The 21,642-nt window shown below is 35.2% G+C and overlaps 1 protein-coding gene and 1 pseudogene across 2 annotated transcripts; both read right to left on the minus strand.

Moving 5' to 3' along the window:
- Positions 1–3,833: 3,833 nt before the first annotated feature.
- On the minus strand, positions 3,834–7,446 carry LOC148154963 (putative C-type lectin domain family 20 member A). The gene is made up of 5 exons (XM_088014175.1): positions 7,407–7,446; positions 5,825–6,223; positions 4,630–4,968; positions 4,034–4,122; positions 3,834–3,950 (listed from the first exon to the last, which is right to left on the minus strand). The coding sequence occupies exons 1-5, from the start codon at positions 7,444–7,446 to the stop codon at positions 3,834–3,836; spliced, it is 984 nt and encodes a 327-aa protein (XP_087870301.1).
- Positions 7,447–12,526: 5,080 nt separating this feature from the next.
- Positions 12,527–18,325, minus strand: LOC106911399 (E-selectin-like; annotated as a pseudogene). The gene is made up of 6 exons (XR_015765664.1): positions 18,189–18,325; positions 17,891–17,938; positions 17,125–17,529; positions 15,746–16,082; positions 13,006–13,094; positions 12,527–12,931 (listed from the first exon to the last, which is right to left on the minus strand). The product of XR_015765664.1 is annotated as an E-selectin-like (transcript).
- Between the last annotated feature and the right edge of the window lie 3,317 nt (positions 18,326–21,642).

Here is a 21,642-nt window from a genome sequence, read left to right on the forward strand (position 1 = left end):
AAAAACGTCTGATAATTGTTCGTTAATTAGTTATTTAACCTTTAGAAACTGTTGCTAACTATTAGCAACAGTAATTAGCAACCGGTTGGATTAGCATCAATGCTAAAAATAAACATGATGGCGTTCTGTTCTTGCTACTTGCTCTCAATGCAAATTCTGGGCAGAACCTTTTTCTTCTTCTGTGGTTTCCTATAAAAAAATAAGTAAATATTTAAAATTAATTTAAAATGTATTTATTGGCAAGATAAAATATAATTACGCAGTTGTTTTAGAGTTGTTTACATGCAATGTTTCTTAAAGGGACAGTCACTGCATTTTACAATGAAATAAAGTTAAACAACTTCTAAACCAAAGATTATCATAAAAGTTTGATAGTAAACAAAACAGGATACCATACATTACACTGAAAAAAGAAAACAGATGATTCAACTGTAAAATTTAGTTAATTTGTTACAAGTAATGAAATTAAGTTTATCCATGTGAATATATTAAGTTTATTAAGTTGTTAAACAGGCATAAATAAATTAAGTCTGACAAACTTAATTTGATTACATGTAAGAAATTAACATACAATCTAGTGTCCATTTTTAGCTCAAATTCTTATTAAAACATATCATTGCAGTTTATAGCAGTTAATCTGCGTCTGCTTTTTTTTCCCAGATTTTAGAGTAAAGGGTAAAACGTATAGAGGTTTAAGGAACATTTCTTGTTAAAGCATCACTACGGTTGTTTTTTTAATGGTGCAATTATTATTTTAGGTAAAAAAAAAAAAATTAAAAAAAAAAAGCGGCTTATTTTTGAAATACAAAAGATAAAAAAAATGTCTTTATTTTTTCCAGAATATCAACTAAATGGATGATTATTTTGATGTAAAGACATTAAATCTGTTACCTCTGAAGTTCTAAGTCTTTTTATATTGGTGGGTTTTAGAGTTTTACCTTTAAATAAAAGAAATTGGGTTTTAGAAAGAAAGTACTAAAGTAAAACTGGTAACTGTTTCCTGTATTGACATTTTGTGATTGGAACCAAGTTGCTGTGGCCTTTTCTACAAAAATCGATACAGTTCAGGCCCAGTTTTTCTTAATTTCTGTCTGTCTGAAATCTTGATCCTTGACTTTAAGTGAGAAATATTTTCAGTCTGAGAGATCATAATTAAATCTAGCAGAAGATAAAGTAGGTCAGCAGCAAGATGGCTCTGCGGGTGGGGGAAGGAAATCTCCTCTGCTTTAAATTAATTTAAGCCTTTTTCCTTTCTTAACTGGAAATAACAGAAAACTACTGAAACAGAGACGAAAACGCACAAGTGGAATCTGCATATGCATCGTCTGCATCGCCCAAAATGAAAGCTAAAGTTACTTTGTTTGAAATTATACACTTGATCTCCTTCAATGCCACTGCTAACCCCATTGAGGCGGAAAGGCAGCCCAGCTCCAATGTTAAAAGAGGCTAATTACTCCCAGTATCTCCCACACTCCAGGGAGGCGAGGTCATGCAGAGGACAGGCATGTGAAACATTCCTGCAGCCTGCTGCTGCTGATGGACCTCCCTCCCTGCTCGCTGTTGCCCACCTCTTCTTTCTTTCCTCATCTTCATCCTCCCCCAGCTCCTCTTCAGGCTCCGTCTTCTGTCCCATTAATCACATTTTTACTACTTCATTCCCCCAAATATTACAGTTTCTTTCTGCGTCATTTCTGTCTTTTCTGCTGAGTTTGTGATAAGTGGATGATCTGTGAGTTTTAGATTGAGAGATGATGCAGCTTAAGAGTGTCAAACTCGAGGCCCAGGGGCTAAATCCGGCCCGCGGCAGCTTTTTACGTGGCCCTCTAGACTCTAAAGGGACAAATAAATAGAACTGTCAAGATAACAGTGTGCTTAAACATTATTTCATCAATTAAATCATTTATTTTATCTGTTTCCTGCCAAATTACATCAATCAGTCCTTCCATTTTCTTGTAAATTATTGTGGAAATTCATGCAAAGTCAACAAATCCCTGCACTTTCTCTTGCTAATACATTATTGCAGGCTGTATATTTGTATAGTACAAATACTATACAATGAGGCTTAATAATGTCAGAAAGGTTGGAAAAGTTGGACTATTGTTATTTTAGATTAATAAATATATAGAGCGATTTTTTAATAGTTTTTTGGGTACATGTGTACTTACATTGTTTTTACCTTTTCTTTTGAAAAACAAAATTGGTCAATGAAACATATTTACAGTTTTACTGGACACAGATTTACATTTTTGCTGTCTGACAAAACTTTATGCAATCAAACTGAAAATGAAATTGTTAAAAGTCCAACTTCTGCAAACATGACTGCAGAAAGATTTTATTTGTTTATTCACATTAGGACTCCAATCCTTTGGTTTTTATTTTTGCATGAACAGCATGACTAGCGTAGGTTTTGAACTCAGTCCGTTTAGCTTTGAACTCTTTCCAACCTTCTAAATAAAACTCATTATGTCCATTTTTGTGTCCCCAGCATTTTGTCCAAACACATCAACGCACCAAATGGCACGTTGTTGGTCATTTATACCCCACTTAACAGATTCCTAACCTTCCTTTTGCTTCGTTTTTCTTTTTACTACTTGTTGTAAACCTTAACTTGGGGCTTGGCACCATGGTGGAGTTATTTATTAGTGCTATATATCTCCTTATTTTTACTGTCTCGCTGGATGACAGGGACGTAACTGGTTTAAAAGAGGCTCTTTGGGAGATGAACTCCTCTTTGAAGTTGGATTTTATTTCCTAAAGGATTTATCGGGGCCGTTAAATGGTTGGAATCCAAACCTGATCTCACTGGTTCATTGCTCTACATTAAAAAAATGGAGCAATATCAATAACAATGCAGTACTTGCAACCAGAGTTGGGTAGTAACTACATTTACTCAATTCCATTTTCTTTTGGGGAGGGGGAAATTACTTTTAGGAATACTTTAACTGCTCTGTACTTTTTACTTTTACTTGAGTAATTTTAGTTTGAAGTATTTCTACTTTTACTTGAGTAAAATATCTAGATCCACAATCTAAAAACATCCATGTTAGGTTAGTTGGCAGATCTGAACTGTATCAGCGTTAAAGATGCATAGAAAATGGATGGATAGATGTTAAAGTGAAAGTTAAGGTCAAAATATTCACAAAAACTAATTGTAAATATTGAATTATTTAAATAATCTTTGGCATAAATGATTAATAAAATACATGAAAATCATTGCATTTTGTGCAAATTGATTGTTTGACTCCAGAACCTCAAAATCTTATCAAGTCTAGTTTCTAGTACAAATATCTTAGTTTTACCTTATTTCAAGCACTATCTTACAAGTTAACCTTTCAATAAGATACATGAGCTTGTTTTCAGTTAAAAATCTCTTAATATTGATTTAAAAATCATTTAAAAACCCTGGCAGATATATTTTCTCTTAAAGCATGGGGAAATGTCTTGTTATAAGTGAAATAATCTACCAGTCGAAAGAGTATGCTGCCAAAAAAAAGATTTTGAAGTTGATCAGAAATTTTGTAGAAAAAAATAAAGAAATTCATGAGCTTGAAAAGTTTATAGAAAAAACTCCGAAATTTAGAAATTAATTTCTGAACTTTGTGAGAGAAAAAAACTAGGAAATCTCAGAGTTTCAAAAGCTGAAAATTTACAACTTACTGAAATTTTTGTGAGTTTTTTCCTCTTGATTATTTCTTGATATTAAGTACAAATTCCAAACTTTCCAAGTTTTTTCTGGAATATTTCTGAGATGTTTTGCAGGAAATTTACACCTCCTTTTGTTTCTATCTGCATAAGCCTAAATATGCCTCCATATGAAACTAAAACATTTAGTGTTAAACTTGTGATTTACACTTGGATTTTACACATTTCTCTTTGTGGTTTTTGCTTGGCAGACTCTTCCATCGCAATTTGAAGTCGGTCCATCCCCGATGGGTTAGCAAGGCACCAAGCTGGTAATAAATAATAAAATATTTCCAAATTTAATCAGTTATCAATATTTAAATGTACTGAAGAGTCAGGAAGGTTTGTTTACCTGCTGGAGGATCTGGGAGCTGACAGCTGGATCAGTCCAGTCAACGTCAGTCAAAGACTTTATCCTCACAGTCGTCAACTTCTTTGAAACTGAACAGAACGTCAGAATAACAAACTAATTAGATTCTCAAAAAAGTCTGGACAAAATGGCTGAAAAACGTATCACGATATAAGCGTTTAAAATCAGTAGAGAATGATCATTATTGACCAGGTTTTTGTTTAAAATATCTTAAATACTTCCAAACTGGTAGCATGACCTCCTGTTTTATCCAGTTTTCACCCCATGCTGTTGTTTTAGTTGGTTTTAAGCAGTTATGAGGCACAGTGGTGAAACATTAATCTGCTACTGCGTCAGTTACTCGGCAGGTTGTTGCTAGGCAACCACAGTTAGGAGGGAATTTGAAACTTCTTATCCAGCAGGTTGTTGCTAGGCAACCAAAGAGCGAGTAAGTCGGTTGATCCCACCAACTGATATAAGGTTGTTGTGAGAGGTTCTTAAATATTAAATATTCTATCAGATGTATTATCTGTTGATATTGATCACGTGTCTATAGCGATCTATATTGTTATTGATATATTGTCGATAGAAACAGTCACCTCGATGGCAGATGAAGGGTCTCCTGACACCGCAGTCTTCGTCAGCCCACTGGTGGACGTTGTTTTCAGTTCCACAGTGCTGTTTGAGGTCATAGTTATTCAGGGAGAAGTGCCACGGTCGGAAGAGAGTTTGGCTCTCGTCGGCCCAGATCCACGGCACTCGGTACAGACCGATCCAAACTTCGCTGGCTGTTGGGTTTGCATTTCGGGCTTCGTCGTTTTGGGCCTTGTTCTCGATCATCGCCAGGTCTGTGTAGTGCGTTCTGCAGTACGTCAGAGCAGAGCTCCATGTTTCCTGGGCTGAGATGTAAACGTATTCCTTCTCATTTCTCTCTGTGACTGCAAAAATAAATGAAAGTTAACAGATTAAGAGCAAAATTGTATTCAGCATTTTATAAATGAACTGTATTTGCTGCGACTACACATAATTTCTCAGATCACATTATTTATTAATGGCGGCATGCTGTGTTTTAACTATCCAGGAATAAATTTGTATTTTGTTTTAGGGATCCACTACTGATCGCATGTGAACCAAATGCAAATCTGTTGCCTAGAAACACATTTAAATAGTTAAGGAATTGTTGCTCAAACCATATTTGGCTGCAGTATGTAAATTTTATTTTTTTTTAATGTTTTTTTTTTTAATATATATATATATTTGTTAAACTGTCATCATGTGACCGTTTGCTATTAGACAGATAAACTCTGAAAAGATCAATCTCCTCTGCCTCCTCCTTGAGCTACTGAAAAAATGCATTCCTCCCAACCAAAAACAACCAATCAGAGCCAGGAGGAGGGTCTTAGCGCTGTTAATCATCCTTGTGACTGTGCTGTTAAATGTGCTTATAATGAAGAAACAACTTACTGTTGCTGGAAAACCATTTATCTCCCATCATAAGTGGCTATGCTAACTAGCCTTAGCATACACAGCACATTCTATTAGCTGCAGCATAGCAGAGAGCAAGGGAGAGGGACGTAGGGGTGGGCAGCGCCACATAGAGGGTGATTGACACCACTAAGACATGCCTTCTGATTAGCACAGTGAGCACTGGAAAGAGGCAGAGAAGCTCAATTTTTTTCACATTTTATTTGCATAACATACCATCACATCGTGAGAGTTTCAATAAATACGTAAAATAAATAAATAAATAAATTATAAAAGTGACATCTTTAAGGGATTAAATCGTTTACTGACTGGTGAAACAGATGAAGTTTCTCTGCAGGCTGCATGTCCGGTCAGCCCACTGTCCTGTACTGGTCATCACTACACATGTTTCGCTTGCGCCGCTGTAGTTTGGTTCACCCAAACTCCATGTGTGGTAAGCAGTTTGTCCAGTTTTTCCAGTTGTTGACCATCTCCAGGAGTTTGCGTCAGAACCCATCGTGTCTTTCCATGACTTTGGGTCGTCCCTGAGTCCAAACCACACCCAGCTGTAGGAAAAAGGAGCGTTCAGTCTGCTGATATCCTCTTTGCTCTCAATCTTGGCGAGGTCGGTGTATTTCTCTCGGCAGTACTGTCGTGCTTCATCCCAGGTCTTATTCATGTTGATGTAGTGAAACTCCCGTACTTGTGAGCAGGTATTGAGGATAATCCCTAAATGTTGACGGAGATGATAGTTTATTGAATTTCTTCAATATATTAAAATAAAGTGGCTAGTTCACTTGATTTGAAAGCCAATTGGGCTGGGCAACAAATCAATGACAATATATATTGCAATAAACACACAATCTATATCAATTGATAATAAGTCTGATAGAATATCAAATATTCAATATGTAACATATTAACTGAAAGCCGACTCAGAATTGGACAGAATTCTGGGAGATGTAGGCAGAGGAAAGAGTTTAGCCACTCAAACTTTTGAAGTTGGTGGAATCAACTCACTCATTCCTTGGTTACCTAGCAACTCACTCATTCTTTGGTTACCTAGCAACTCACTCATTCTTTGGTTACCTAGCAACAGCCTGTTGAGTAACTGGCACAGCAGCAGTTTAATGTTTCTCCACTGTGCCTCAGAACTGCTTAAAAATAAAAACAGTGTGAAATGAAAACTGGATAAAACAGGAAATGTCACACCACCAGAACTTCACGTTTAAAACAAGTAACTAATCAATTATATCGACTGATGTGAAAGGCTTAAATTGTGGTACCATCCAGCCCTAAATGTTAATATAACAGTTACAAACTGTATATTTTTGAAATGAGTCTTTTTGGGGATTTTCTCACAAATTTTCTACTTTTGGAGCTCAGAAATTTCTTTGATTTTTTTTCTTACTTGTCTGAAATTAATTTCAACATTTCTGAGTTTTTTGGTGGAAATGTACTTCTCTTGATATCTACAATGGCCCTGGTACACAGTCATACATTTCATAGTTTCACATAAAAATAAAATTATTTTTCTCATTAATATATTGTACACATAAGTTATTGCCTAACGTACATACCTTGAAAAATTAATGAGTCAGATCTCATTTAAAGAACAAGTTTCTATCAACAACAAGGAAATAAAGTAAATAAAATGCCATAAAATGCAGGATACAGAAACCACATTCAAAAAGATATAAAAGTGACTGATAAAAACAACATAAAAACTCTGAACTTCTAAAAGCACTTCAGAGGCTTAGCCATAAAAACAAATAAGTAACCAAAGATAAACATAAACTAATTAAAATAAAACTACTAGAGCAAAAAAAGCTTTTAATTTGCTATAAAATCTACCTCACCATGAGAACTTATGGGATTTAGCTTAAAATGCACATTGAGTTTAAGTTCTTACCGAAGAACAGAAGAGTCCTCAGAGTGAAGCTGTGATCCATTGTTGAACTTTCTTCAAAAAAGAACAAGTAATTTTACATCCTCTGTGAATAAACTTAAACATTTCTTTAAGTTTATTCTACCTTCACTGGAAGAAGCTAAAAATTATCATGATTTTAAATAAAATAAAAGCAAATAATCAGATCAAAACAACTAGAAAAAAGTGTTTTTCCTTGAGAAGGAGCGTGAAAACCTCTATTTATCTATTTCTATTATGGTTTTTCTATAATTCAGATTGTAATTGCATAATAAAATCATCATTTCTTCTTCATCTTTGTTTTTGTTGTAGTCAAATGAGACTTTAAATATTTACTTTAGGAAAATGAGATCCTGATGTAAAGATGCTGTCTGATGACAATCTTTGAGAAGTATTTAAAATAAAACATAATATACTCACCATGCAGCTTCTGGATGTCAAAAACAGGTTTTATCTGAATTCACAGGACTTACTGTGAACTTCATTCTCTGGCTGTGACACAATTTTCATATGCAAAGTTTGAAATGTTTGCAGGGCTTGTAGATTATTACAGAAAGTTAATAACTAACCAAAAGGAATGAAGAAACATTTTCAACATAATCAAAATGTGAAAATAAACTTTGGTTTTGTTTATATTTCAGAATTATATGTTACAATGTTGGAAGTTTAAATTGATATATTTTTAAGACACCAGTTGGAATGAATTGCAGTTGAAAAACTAACATAAATTCCAGAACAACAAATGGAAACTCTCTGGATGAACTGATCCTGCTTGCATTATGACTCAATTTCTGCTCCTGGAGGGGAAACAAAGCAATAGCAAAAGAGTCGAGACTTCTTAACCACTTTAGCATCTTTATTTATGTTAATAAAGAGAAACAAATTCAAACTGCAGACTCTAGGAAGTCAGTTTCACATGCAAACCTCATCCCTGTTGAACTCAAGGTGATTTTGTTCATGTAATGTTTACTTTCTACAAACATTATATTATAATATTATTGACAGCTATTTGAAATTATCATATTATTATAGCATTTATTTGATAGGGACAGACACACATCGACATAGACAAACTGAATAAAACAGCAGTCCCATGTTTGCATCATGGTGCAATATCAACAGCTAATTCCCAGCACGTGTCCCGAGTTGGGCTTTGTAAATAAAAGCAATGAAAATGAGAAACTTCCTTGTGAACACAACAGAAGTTACCTAAAGGTGAGAAGAAGAAATTACAATAGGTATTTTTAAATGTATATGTTGGTAAAAGTATTTAGTCTGAGATTTTCACTGCAGTGTCTGGGGTCTTTTATCCGATTCAATCCAACTGTAAATGCTAATTGGCTTGTCAGAAAAATGCATTTATGTTTTAATCACCGAATAAAACCTGAAATGAAAAGTTCTGTCTTACAATCAAATGCTGCCTTACGGCTCTACCTCTGAGTTAACACAGAAGACGAAATGTTATATTTCTCATAAAGTGTTGACGTACTTTTAATAACACCAAGCAACATTGTTTGTTTGTTTGTAACTTTTATTTATGTCACATTGAGATTAAAAATTTCTTTTCAAGAGAGACCTGACTAAGAACAGCACCAGAACACCAACAACTAAAAATCATGAAACCACAGATATCAAAACCCAATTAAAATACAATATGGGTGATAAAAAGAAAATTAATAAATCACACCTATAGAAGAAAAAATGAGACTAATATTTATTTAAAAAAATCATGACATTGTGGGAAACATTATCAACAATATCAGAAGATTTTTTTTCTAATGCATCCTGGAATAATTAATAATAACTAAAGGAAATTTAAAACATAAGAGAGGATTCGTACACTAATAAAAAGCAGATTGCAGATGAGTAACTTATAGGGAAATTTGAAAAGACGTTCATGAAGCTCATTCAGTTTGGCAGCATATTAATAAGGTCTGTAGATAGAAAAAAAGGAGCACATTTCAAAATTTTTAACAAAAATATCAGAATTTTTCTAGAAAAAACGTGTGAGCTTCCAAGCTTGAAAAGACAACATTTTGCAAAAACAGAAACTCAGAAATTTTGAGATGAGTCTCAGAAAACAAACTTGGAAATTTCAGAGTTAAGTTTTTTTTCTTCCATCAGCAATATCCCTGTTATGGCCAGTGGCCTTGTGTATGTTTTCTTTTCTTTCTTTTCTGTATATCTGCAGTTTCTAATCAAGTTGACTCCACTTGGAAGTGGATGCAGCCCTGTCTTCCTGTGCCGCTCCCTGAGGCCTACAGCGATTGGCTCACCAATTGCCAGCTCCCTTTTAAAACCCCAGACTTCCTGGAGGAAGGTGCGGGGGTGGAATGGGATTTTCACTTTTTGCTGATGATGGAGCAATGTGGAAAAGAGGAAGAAATTTAGAATTTATTGTTAAAAAGCTTCAGGGAGCAATTTTAGCTGTAGAAAAATGGTCGTATAAATGGGGTTTTAAACTTTCTGTAGAGAAAACTAAAATTATGTTTTTTACAAGGAAAAGAGTTGATGGAAAAATTAAATTAAAATTATATGGACAGGATTTAGAAAGGGTTAAACAATTTAAATTTCTTGGAATGTGGTTTGATGAAAGAATGACATGGGGAGTGCATATTAAGAAAATAGTAGATAAGTGTAGGAAAGTATTAAATATAATGAGATGTTTAGTTGGAACTGAGTGGGGAGCTGATAGAAAATCATTAAAAGCAATTTATACTGGGTTAATTAGGTCAGTCTTGGATTATGGATGTATAAGTTATAATTCAGCAGCAGATTCAAACCTCCATAAGTTAAATATTATTCAACATCAGGCATTAAGATTATGTACCGGTGCTTTTAAAACATCTTCAACAGCAGCATTACAGGTTGAAATGGGAGAAATGCCTCTTAAACTTAGAAGGGATCAATTATCCTTAAATTATTGGTCAAACTTACAGGGACAAAGTCAGGATCATCCAACATTAGAGGTACTTAAACATGGCTGGGAAAATTCAAAGAAACAATTAAAGAGCTTTGGATGGATAATAAACTCTAAAGTTAATGAAATTAATTTAAATCAGTTAGATATATGTCAGGCAGTTCCATTATCTGCAGTTCCACCTTGGTTAATTCATGATACTGAGGTTGATTTTTCCGTCTTAGAAAAGAGCAATAAAGATAAATTTAGCAATATGAATAGTAATATAATACAAGAATACTTAAATGAATATTGTAACTATGTACAAATCTACACAGATGCATCAAAAAATACAGCTAATAAGGTAGGGATAGCATTTATTGTACCACAGTTTCAGATTAAAGTAGGAAAAAGGATCAGTGATGGAGTCTCAGTGTATACAGGAGAAATGCTTGCTTTACTTTTAGCAGTTCAGTGGGTGGAAGAGGTAAGACCATTAAAATCAATTATTTGTTCAGATTCTAGTTCTTCATTATTTAGTTTGCAAAATAATAAATCAGATAGTAGACCAGATATATTAATTGAAATACAACAAACACTTTACAGAATCAATATGATGGGGCTAACAGTAAATTTTGTTTGGGTTCCAGCACATCACGGGATTAAGGGTAATGAAATGGCAGACAGAATGGCCAAAGAGAGTACTAACCGGGTGAAGATAGATATTAATGTTAGTTTTAGTATAACAGAAATAAAGGGTACAATTAAAAAAAAAACAAGAGAGAGGTGGCAAAAGTTATGGGATGAAGAAAAGAAAGGAAGGTGGTTATATAAAATTCAAAAGAATATTGGTCAAATGAGAAGAACAGAAAGAATAAGAAGAGAAGAGATAATTATTTCACGGTTTAGAATCGGACATACTGGACTAAATAGATCATTATTTCTAATAGGGAAACATCAGACAGGGAAATGTGACTGTGGGGAAGATGAGACATTGGAACATGTTATTTTCAGTTGTAGGAATTATTTGATGCAAAGAAATAACTTAATTAGAAACCTTAGTAGCATGAAAATGAAATTTGATATTGTTGATTTATTACAGAAAGATTCAGGAAGTAGAGGATATGAGGCCTTATTTTATTTCTTAAAACAGTGTAAGTTGTTTAATAGGATATAGTAATATTTATTTATTTATTTATTTATTTATATATATATATATATATATATATATATATTTTTTTTTTTTTTTTTTTTTTTTTGTCATGTGGTCCACACTCCTTACCAGTTGGTGGCGGTAATGCATACCTAAAGTTTCTTGCCAACCGCCATTAAAATTCAAATAGAAGAAGAAGAAGAAGGAAGGTGCGGCTGTTTCTTTCTTCAGACAGCTTGCCACTTTGTTGGGTGTTTGGTTGACTGCTGTAAACTTGCTTTGCCCCTTTTGTTAGCACTGACTGTTTTTGTTGGCTCTGATAGCTTGTGTAACTCGCTTTGTCCCTGTGGGGGACCTTTGTATCTCTACTAGAGATTTGTAGTTTGTTTTTGTTTAACCTGGACTTGAAGTCGATTTTTGTTTGGTTAAGATCTTTGGTTTACAACTCTGATTGTTTTGTGGATTTTATTTTATTTTGTACATTTTTGTTGTAAGTCCCTACATTTTGATTATTGTTAATTTTTACCTTTTTATTTTGTCAAACTCAAACAATAAACCTCTAAATTGTTAATTAACATCTAGGTTTCTTTAATGTTACTTTCCTTTCACCTGGCCGAGCTGGGTCGTAACAGTCCCTAATAGTTTTATCACTTTAAATTCAAATAAGGTGCTGTTGGCCACGCCTCCAACTCAGCATTTACTGACACGTTGAAATGGCTGCAAACAGATGTACAATTACAGATTCTTTAAAAAGCAGAAGTAGAGTCTTCTGCATAACCAATAAGAATGCAGCAAGTGGATTCTGGAAGGTAAGTCGACAACAAAACTCTCTTTTCCAGCAGCCATTGTCCAACGCATTCTGCAGTAAACCCAGCAGCCCAAACATGCTGGAGCTCAGCTTGGGTTGCTAGGTAACGGTCTAGGCCCTCTGGCGTTGCTAGGTAACGGCACAGTGGCCGTTGAATGTGACTCAGAATTCGGGAGTTTTTTAAACTCATTTTCCAGACACCAAAAAACATTATTATTGCCTAAAAACAGCTGAGTGTCTTCCAATTCAATTCAAAAACAGTTTATTGATCACCAACGGAGAATTTTTAAGCATTGGGTTGGAAGCGTAAAAACATGTAAAGTGTGACTTTTGCATATAGATCCCCTTTTGGCTTCAAGTTTAAAATCACCATCAAATGATTGGTAAATTAATCAGATGAAAACTTTAAGACCATTATGCTGACATTAAAATGATTGTTAATTACAGAGGATAGTTATTTTTGGTTGTATAGAGACAGATTTACTGTATTATCACCAGCAGTGGTTAAAGTTCTGTACAGACTATAAATATGCAGAGAACAATAATCACACTGATGTCCTGTGCTTTCATTTCTGTCCTTCTTTCTTGGGTGTAATCTTCCACTGTATTTTGAAATCAGTCCATCCCTGACTTGTCAGTAAGGCGCCAAACTGTGGAAGGGCAAAATGTGTTAAATTCCTGTTTGATGTGATGAACCAAAAGGAGGTCAGAGTGTCTGGAGTACCTGCTGGAGGAGCTGGGCGCTGATGTCCGGATCCGTCAGGTCGGCATCGGTCACAGTCGTCATCTTCACAAGGCTGGCCGTCTTTACCACTGAGCAGAAACAAAACTCAGTGTCACAAAGGAGCAGCAAATGATGCCGATTTTAAAGTTACACACTAAAAAACTAACAGCAATATTTTGGTTTATTTAGTCCGTCAGAGAAAACAAAATGTGGATGTTCATTTTTCAAAGTCAAATTAAATACATAATTTAATTTGATTAAGGAAAGTACAGTATTTAGTTTTCAAACTAAATATTTATATTCCAAATAAATGTTTAAGTCTGAGCTTATTTAATTTTAAAACTAAATGTTTGATTCCAAATTAAATATTGCTAGGTATGTGTTTTCCAAACTAAATACTGATTTCCAAAGTAAATTGAAATATTTAGTTTGCATTGACTTATCTTTCAAATTAAATATTTAGTTTGCAAATTAAATGTTTCGTTCCAAACATATTTATTTTCTAAATTAATATTTGTTGGAACAAAGTAAATATTTAATTTCAAAGACATACATTTAGTTTGCAGACCGTATACACAGCTTTCAAATTATTTAGTTAGGAATCTACATATTTAGTGTGTAATTTACATATTTAGTTCCAAACTAAATGTTTAAGTCTGAGTTAAATATTTAATATTCAAAATAAATGTTTGCTTCCAAATAAAATATTTACTTTTAAAATAAATATTTATTTCCAAAGTAAATATTTAATTTCAAAGCCAAATATGTAGTTTGCAAATTAGATATTTGGCTTTCAAATTAAATATTTAGTATTTAAGCTAAATATGTAGTTCACAACTACCATATTTTCTGGACTATGGAGTGCACCATACTATAAGCCGCAGCTACAAATTTTTTGAAAAAGAAAAGAAAAAAAAAGCCGCTAGTATCTCCGCCGCTCTCGGTTTTCCATAAGGACCCAGCAGAGGGTTGCGTCCTAATAAATCTGTTGGATTTATTAGGACGCAGCCCTCTGTCTCCAAAGCGTTCACGCTGAGTTTACGTTCACGCCGAGTTTATGTACAGCGGCTCTATTTCCCTCCTGTAGTGCCAGATCGATCGGCCTCAACTTAAAAGCTGCATCATATGAGTTTGAAGAAATTTCTCTGTCGTACCTGTTGCTAGCTTGTTCTAAATGAAAATGAGCACTTTCCTCTTTGAATTCCAATGGACCTTACCAAGCTCCGCCCAGAAACGCCCTCTAAAATCCCACGTGGCTGCATGTCTCACAAACAAAGCCTAGCGGAGCTTAGTTTCTATGTAAACATGGCGTCTTTCATTTCGATTGACTCTGCAGAGTATTTCTGAGTCGATTAGTGTAGCATTTCTGCCAGATTTTCAAAAAATATCAGCCACGACAATGGACAGGGGAACCAACAAGTTCATGTCATCTTTTTTGGACGACATCAAGGTGTTTGAGCCACGCGATGCCTCCAACATTGTGCGCGTCGCAGCAAAATGCTACCGGTCGATGAGGAAAACAGCAGATCCTCACACCCTCAGCATAAATATAGCTGTGGACAAGATCACTGATGCCTATTGTTCTTGCAAGGCTGGGTAAGTCGGCATTCATGGTTTTGAGGGTTACTTTTGAAATCAGTGATTTCTGTTGTTGGCAAATGTTTGAGTGTGCCTGGGCCTGACGCACTGTACTCGGTGCTAGCGTGGCTAACACGATTACAGTTTAGTAAAAAGCCTTTTCAGGTAAAATAAAATCATTAATGTGTATCAGATACGGTACACATTGCATATTGATCTGCTCAGCTAACGTAAGACCGTGTAACAGACAGGCTTCAAGGTGCAGAAGTTGTATCGGTACTGCCATTATGCTGTACTTGGCTAAAAGGTTTTCATAATGGATGTGTTAATTATTGACTTTATTTTTTTCATTCACTAAACACAAAGAAAGAAAAGCATTACTTACACCAGCACACACTCCTTTGTTCTTATTGATCTTACGACGGTTGAGCTGCAAATGCGTCGTGCACAAGCTTTGATCCAAGCAAGGCATTTCAGATTTCGGAAATCTGTGAATTTTAGTTCCACAAATACGATCAGGATACCTGACATCGCCTGAACAGATTCCCCACTGACAGTGGAGAACCATTCTCTTTCGAGTCTTGACGGAAAAACTTTCTGCCGGTCTGCTAGTCCACAATGTACATTAGCATGTGTTTACTACTGTGGCTTGTGTTTGTGAGACGGTCACGCACTGGTAGCTGCGCTGTGACGTGAAATGGGCATTAGCCAATGAAACGCGGCCCATGTGGTAAGGTCCATTTAGACTTCCCATGATTCACTTATGGCTAAAGAGCCCCCTGGTGGTTGAAGAAAGATCCACAGAAAAGCCGCACCGGGCTATAAGCCACATGGTTCAAAGTGTAGGAAAAAAGTAACAGTTTATAGTCCGGAAAATACCATAGATGTTTAAGTTTGAACTAAATATTTAATTTTCAAACTAAATGTTTGGTTCCAAGTTAACATTTATTTTGCTAACAAAATATTTATTTCCAAAGTAAATATTTAATTTGAAAGCTAAATATTTGGTTTTCAAACTAAATATTTAGTTTGCGAATTAAATATTTTGTTTGGAACATATGACTTTGAAAGATTAACTTCTGAATTTTGCATATGGCTAAATAAAGGCTAGATAAACCAAAATGTTGCTGTTAATTTTTTACGCTGCTACGTTTCTGATCACCTTGATGGCAGATGAAAACATGGGGAGCATCACAGTTCGCATCACTCCACTCATGTAAATCATTCTCAGTGACGCAGTGCAGAGTACCATCGCTGTTTGTTGGGCCGGTAGAGGTCCAGTGTCTGAATGAGCTGGGGCTCCCGTCGGACCAAGTCCACGGCACTCGGTACAGACCGATCCAACTTATGTCTGTGTTCGGTTCCTTTAGCTTCATCGTTTTCCTCCTGGTTCTCGATTGTTGCCAAGTCAAGGTACTTTTCCCTGCAGTACGTTTGAGCAGAACTCCAGGTTTTCTTAGTTGAGATGTAGAAAAACTGCTTCACATTTTGCTTTGTAACTGCAAAAGAATAAGAGTCAGTTAAACAATGGATTTTCCCAGGGGCATGTCTTGATTTTTTTCATGTTAAGGGGGCCATGTTACAATGGACAGTGGACCAACGCCTGATTACAAAACTATTTATTAAACCAAAAAAAAGACACGGGTCTGTTTAGTATGCAGGAACTATGTAGTACACTGCAAAAACACAAAATCTTACCAAGTACTTTTGGTCTAGTTTCTAGTACAAATATCTTAGTTCACTTGAAATAAAATACTAATTTAGATGCTCGTATATCTTGCAGACGTATATGAGCTTGCCAATAATCCTTAGTATTGATAAAAAAAAGTACTCATTTCATTGGCAGATTATTTCACTTGTAACAAACATTTTTCTTATGTAATAAGTGAAATAATCTGCCAGTGGAACCAGTACTATTATAAAACAATGTCATATTGACTTAAATCAAGCAACTCTATCTGAGAAGTTACTTGTTGGATTTGTCTTATTTCAAGTGAACTAAAATATTTGCATTAGAAACTAAACCAAAAATATTTGGTAAGATTTGGTGTTTTTGTTGTTTTGTTGATTATCTGCTTTTTGGTAATCAATCTATTGGTGCTAAAAACATTTGTTGACTGTTAACATTTGATGTTTTGTGTTTTTATTAGATTCAATCAAACATAAATTATTTACTGTCTTTGTGAGAAGATTATTGGACAAATTTAAAATTTACTTTCTGTATTGTTGACTCAATACAGGTTTGTTCTTCATGTTTAGGAGCATCTTTTTCTAATTTTATACATCAGATTTAAAAATCTTCACAAACAAGAAGCATTACTTTGAAAATAGATGAAAATGGGACTAAAAATTCACTAGAAAGCAGAATTAAAACAACTGTGAACAAATACAGGATGGTGAGAATACTTTGAGCAAAAATAAAGAAGTGAGGGATGCAGATTAAAAAAAAATGTTGCTTTCTGAAGGCATTAATTTCTTTCTAATTGGTAATATTTATTATGAACTGCAGGTAAAATCTATAAAAATTATGGTTTCTCTTACCATTGTAACAAATAAATGTGTATAACGATGAACATGGTACATCTGCCCATATTCCATCATAGTACAAAGCTACACACGTCTCAGTTGCCATGTAGTAATCTGGATTATTGGAAGACCACGATTCGTAACCAGTTTTACTGGTTTCTCTGGTTGCAGACCATCTCCAGGAGTTGGGCCCGTTGCCCAGTTCAGATTTCCAGGCATTCGGGTCATCCCAGAGTCCGATCCAGGCCGAGGAATAGGAGAAAGGAGCTTGTAGCGCGTTTATGTCGTCCATGTTTTCAAACGTGGCCAGGTTGGTGTAATGCTCCCTGCAGTACTGCTGAGCCTGAGTCCAGGTCAGCGGCTGGTTGACGTAGAAGTACCAGCGTGGTGGGAACTGGGAGCAGGAACCGAGGCAAAGTCCTGAATATTTACAAAATAGGATTTACATGATGGCTGTCGTTCTATAAGGATGTATTCATGCCCAACACAGTGGGACAAACACTGCAAAAACACAAAAACTAACCAAATATTTTTGGTTTCTAATGCAAATAACTTGGTAGACTTTAAATAAGACAGTCTAGTAACTTTTCAGCAAGATTTCGGAGCCTGTTCAAGTAGATAATTCCTTAAAATTGATGGAACAGGCTCAATACGCTGGGAGTAACGAGCACAGGCGAATGTTTCCACAACCCTGGGTGGAACTCGACACACGGTAGCAACAAGAGCAACAAACTTTAAATCTCTGTTTAGTGTTTGAAGCCTTTCAGGTTGGGGTTCTTACCAAAGAGCAGGAGAACTGCAGTCATTTGTTGGTTCATTGTTGTTTTTTCTGCAGAAAGTGGACACAAGAATTTCAAAGCTTCAGTAACTCAGAGAAGAAAAAAGTAGCAAAACATTAAAAGATCAAAAACATGAAGATTTTATAAAATTCACAACTCGATGGAAAAATGTCCATAAAATCAAGCTAAGCCTAAATTATTTCTCCAAAATTAGTGTCTGGTTTATGTATCAAAACTTATTGTAACCATCTAAAATACGGCTTAGCTGATAGTCTGCAACATATCATGAATTATACTTACTAGTCGGAGTGCAGCTGCTTGGTGTTGTAGACCTGAGGTCTCGGGTTTTGTGGATAAAAAGGAAGATGAGGCTGAAGTAATCCACACTAGGCAATGAAATTTACATATGCAAAGTTTTACTTAGTAAGTTATAGACACCAAGTGTTCCCCTTTCCCGCTTCAACTTGGACAGGTCATTGCACAAAACTTCAATAATTACAGATAGAAAATCTGAACCTCCAGAGACACATAAAGTCAGTTAGAAAGTCAGTTACTTAGAGTTAACTTTGACTTGTAGTAAGTGGAACGTTTGTCGCCATCTTTGATATGAATTGATGATGTTGATGATGGCATCTGACCAGATGTAATGTTTATTGTTTGTTCAATAATCGGTGACTATGTGATGTTTTTATCCTGGAAAGCTTTGAACTAAACCAGAACCAAACGAGGAGAAGCAGCATTCAGCTTCTGTGCACCACAAATTTGGAACAAACTTCCAGAAAACTGTAAAACAGCTGAATCACTGAGTGCCTTTAAATCTCGACTTAAAACCCACCTGTTCAGAGTTGCTTATGGCTAAACAAGGGTTAGAGTCCCAGTTGAAGGCCTTTCAACTAAAATCTTTAGGGTTAGAAAAGGGGTGCGGGTTTTATTTATTTTTTTATTGTTTATTCATTGTTACATGACTCTGCATTTTTGTTTTTAATGATGTAAAGCACTATGAAATGCCTTTCTGCTGAAATGTGCGATACAAATGAAATTTGATTGATTGATCTGCACTGTTGCTTAAATGTGTTTTACAGATGAACTTAAATCAACTTGATTTGACATAACCTGAAAAAACAAGCAGTTATATTGGACGTTTTTTTCTTTTTTCTTTGCTCAAGTCAGTGTGGATCACCTAACATTTTATTACTTAGACTTGCAAATACATATAAATATACACAGGACTAATAGAATGGAAGACTAGGGCACAGGAAAACCATATCTATTTGTGTTTTTATAATCATTTGTTTAAGCAAAATTACCTTACAGGACAATTTTGCTATAGTTTGTTACTGAAAAACAACCCATTTCTAGTCGACACCAGTGATACTAGTGCTGTAGATGCTAAAACATTTGGTTTATGTCTGGATTTTATTGACCAAAGTTCAGTCAGACTTTTACTTCTCAGTTCTGGAAAACATGTTCCAGAAAAAACTACAGTAGTTTTGGATCAAATGCAAAAACAGCGGAAAGAGCTTCTGACCTTCAGGGAGGAATGTACAAATGATGCTTACGATATTTTCATATGCAAAGTTTGACTTTGGTGAAAATCTTTCCCTTGTTTTTACACCTTTGACATATCTTACAATGAAAGAAATCTCTCCTGAAAGTGTGGATTAATTATGCTGAATACATAAAAATTCAGCATAATTAAAGGTTACCTACTGTTCTTCCTTGAACAGATTAGGTCTGATTACATCTCATTGTTCATTACATGTTTGTGCACAAAATCATTCTTATATAATGAGATATTAGTCTGGTCAGCTGACCAGCTGCTCCAGAACTCAGATAGGTTGCTAGGTAACGGGGTGGGCTTTGCTGTGGTTGCTAGGTAACGGCACAAAACCACCTTATGGAAAGGTGTTTTTGTTGAAATATATGAACAGTTGTTTTTGTTCATATAATTTGATAACATGATAAAATTGTTTTGTTTTGGACTCAGATATTCAACCATGAATTTGCAGAAAACAACATTAAACAGCTATATTGTAGTGAAATTCAAATTCAAAAATACTTTATTTTTCCCAAAGGGAAACTAAATGTTGCTGTAAGTCATATTAATATCATGATGTTTGAAAACACATGAATCTTTAAAACTATCAGCATCGGAATCGGTGATACCGCCCCAGTATTTACTTTGTATCGGATCAACATCGAAATATGCAGCATCACTGACATCATCTTGTTTGTTGAATTAAGTCTGATTAATAATGATCCAGTGAATCTTTTTAAAAACTCAAAACATCAAACCTGGGCTGAAATATTCAGACTGAATACATTTTATGATTTATTACATCTGGTGAAAATTATTGCTCTACATATTTAATCTTTTTCTGTCTGCATTTGAGCACAAAGCAAATGCAAAACCAATGTTTTTGTTCATATATTCGATAACATGATAAAATTGTTTTGTTTTGGACTCAGATATTCAACTATGAATTTGCAGAAAACAACATTAACCTTTGATTTTGATCATCCGACAGAACAGGTAGGTTAAGTTGTTCAAGGAATTGTTTAATTTGCTGCCCATCTTTTAAGCTTGGTTGTGTGTATAATTGTATATAGTAAGTTTGGAAAACTTGTTGGATTTCATTTTGTTTATACACACATCTCTCAAGTTTTAATTGATTTGCTCTCTTTTTTTGGACACAAAAAGATATAATTTTACCCCTCATAACTGCTGTTAGTGCATCTCAAACTATAGTATTTCTGGACTAACCTCTCTGTTATTGTTTTCTTTTAAAAACGTGTTTATGTCAGATTTGATTAGTTCTGTAAATTGGAGGTCATTCAGTACACTCGTATTTAATCTCCATTGGGTATTTTTAGGGTCCTCATCTAATTTTAAAGTGAATAATAAGGGGGCATGATCAGAGAGGTTAATGTTGCCTATCTCACAGTTACAGATCTTATGGCAATCTCTCAATGTTGTTACCTTCAGCCTTTTCGGGAATATCTCAAGTCCTTATGTTATCTCGGCGTGCGCGGCCCTCTTGATCAATGAGCTCAGCTTCCATGTCGTCCTGGCGCTGAAGAAGTCGTTTAATTAGGGATGACGTCGCCTGCATGGCTAATCTTACCTCTTTGCATGTTTCCTCAGGTTCTCTAATCCACCGGCAACCGCGTTCAGCAGCATACACAAACATTAATGATCCTCTGCTGTCATCTGAATCTCATTTAGTTTAGGCTGCATTCACACCAGCCAGGTTTTGGCCACTTTAGTTAGTCTGGTTTGTTTTAGAGAGATGTGAATGTGAATAAAACTCTGATTTGGAACAAAAAAAAAACTCTGGTCCGTCTAAAAATCTAGTCCTCGGTTCGGTTTAAGTGAACTCAGTCACGATTTGAATTCATATGATGGGCTGGTGGTCACTCCAAATGCAGAAAGATAATTAAAACGCAAAGTGTTCTGGGTAAATACAACCAAAACAAATGTGCTGACCTCGCGCTAGCGGTTGAAATCAAACGGTTGGTCTTTTTTCCCCCCAAAGACAAAAGAGAAATCCAACAACTGCTAAGAGCTAAAGCAGCTCCATTTTCATTTACATTCAACTACACCTCTGCAGCAAACAAAAAGGGTCGGAGACATTTTGTGGAGAAGGATGTTGTGTTGAGTGTCATGTTGTTTCCTTCAGTGGTTCTTAGTTCAGCGCCCCCCACAGGCGAGGAGGGGAACAGGTTTTTCGTTTGACACTGTAAAAGCGAACCG

Source organism: Poecilia mexicana, unplaced genomic scaffold (assembly GCF_051168715.1).
Source record: "Poecilia mexicana isolate PSO_F unplaced genomic scaffold, ASM5116871v1 scaffold_16, whole genome shotgun sequence".
NCBI classification, from domain to species: Eukaryota; Metazoa; Chordata; class Actinopteri; order Cyprinodontiformes; family Poeciliidae; genus Poecilia; species Poecilia mexicana.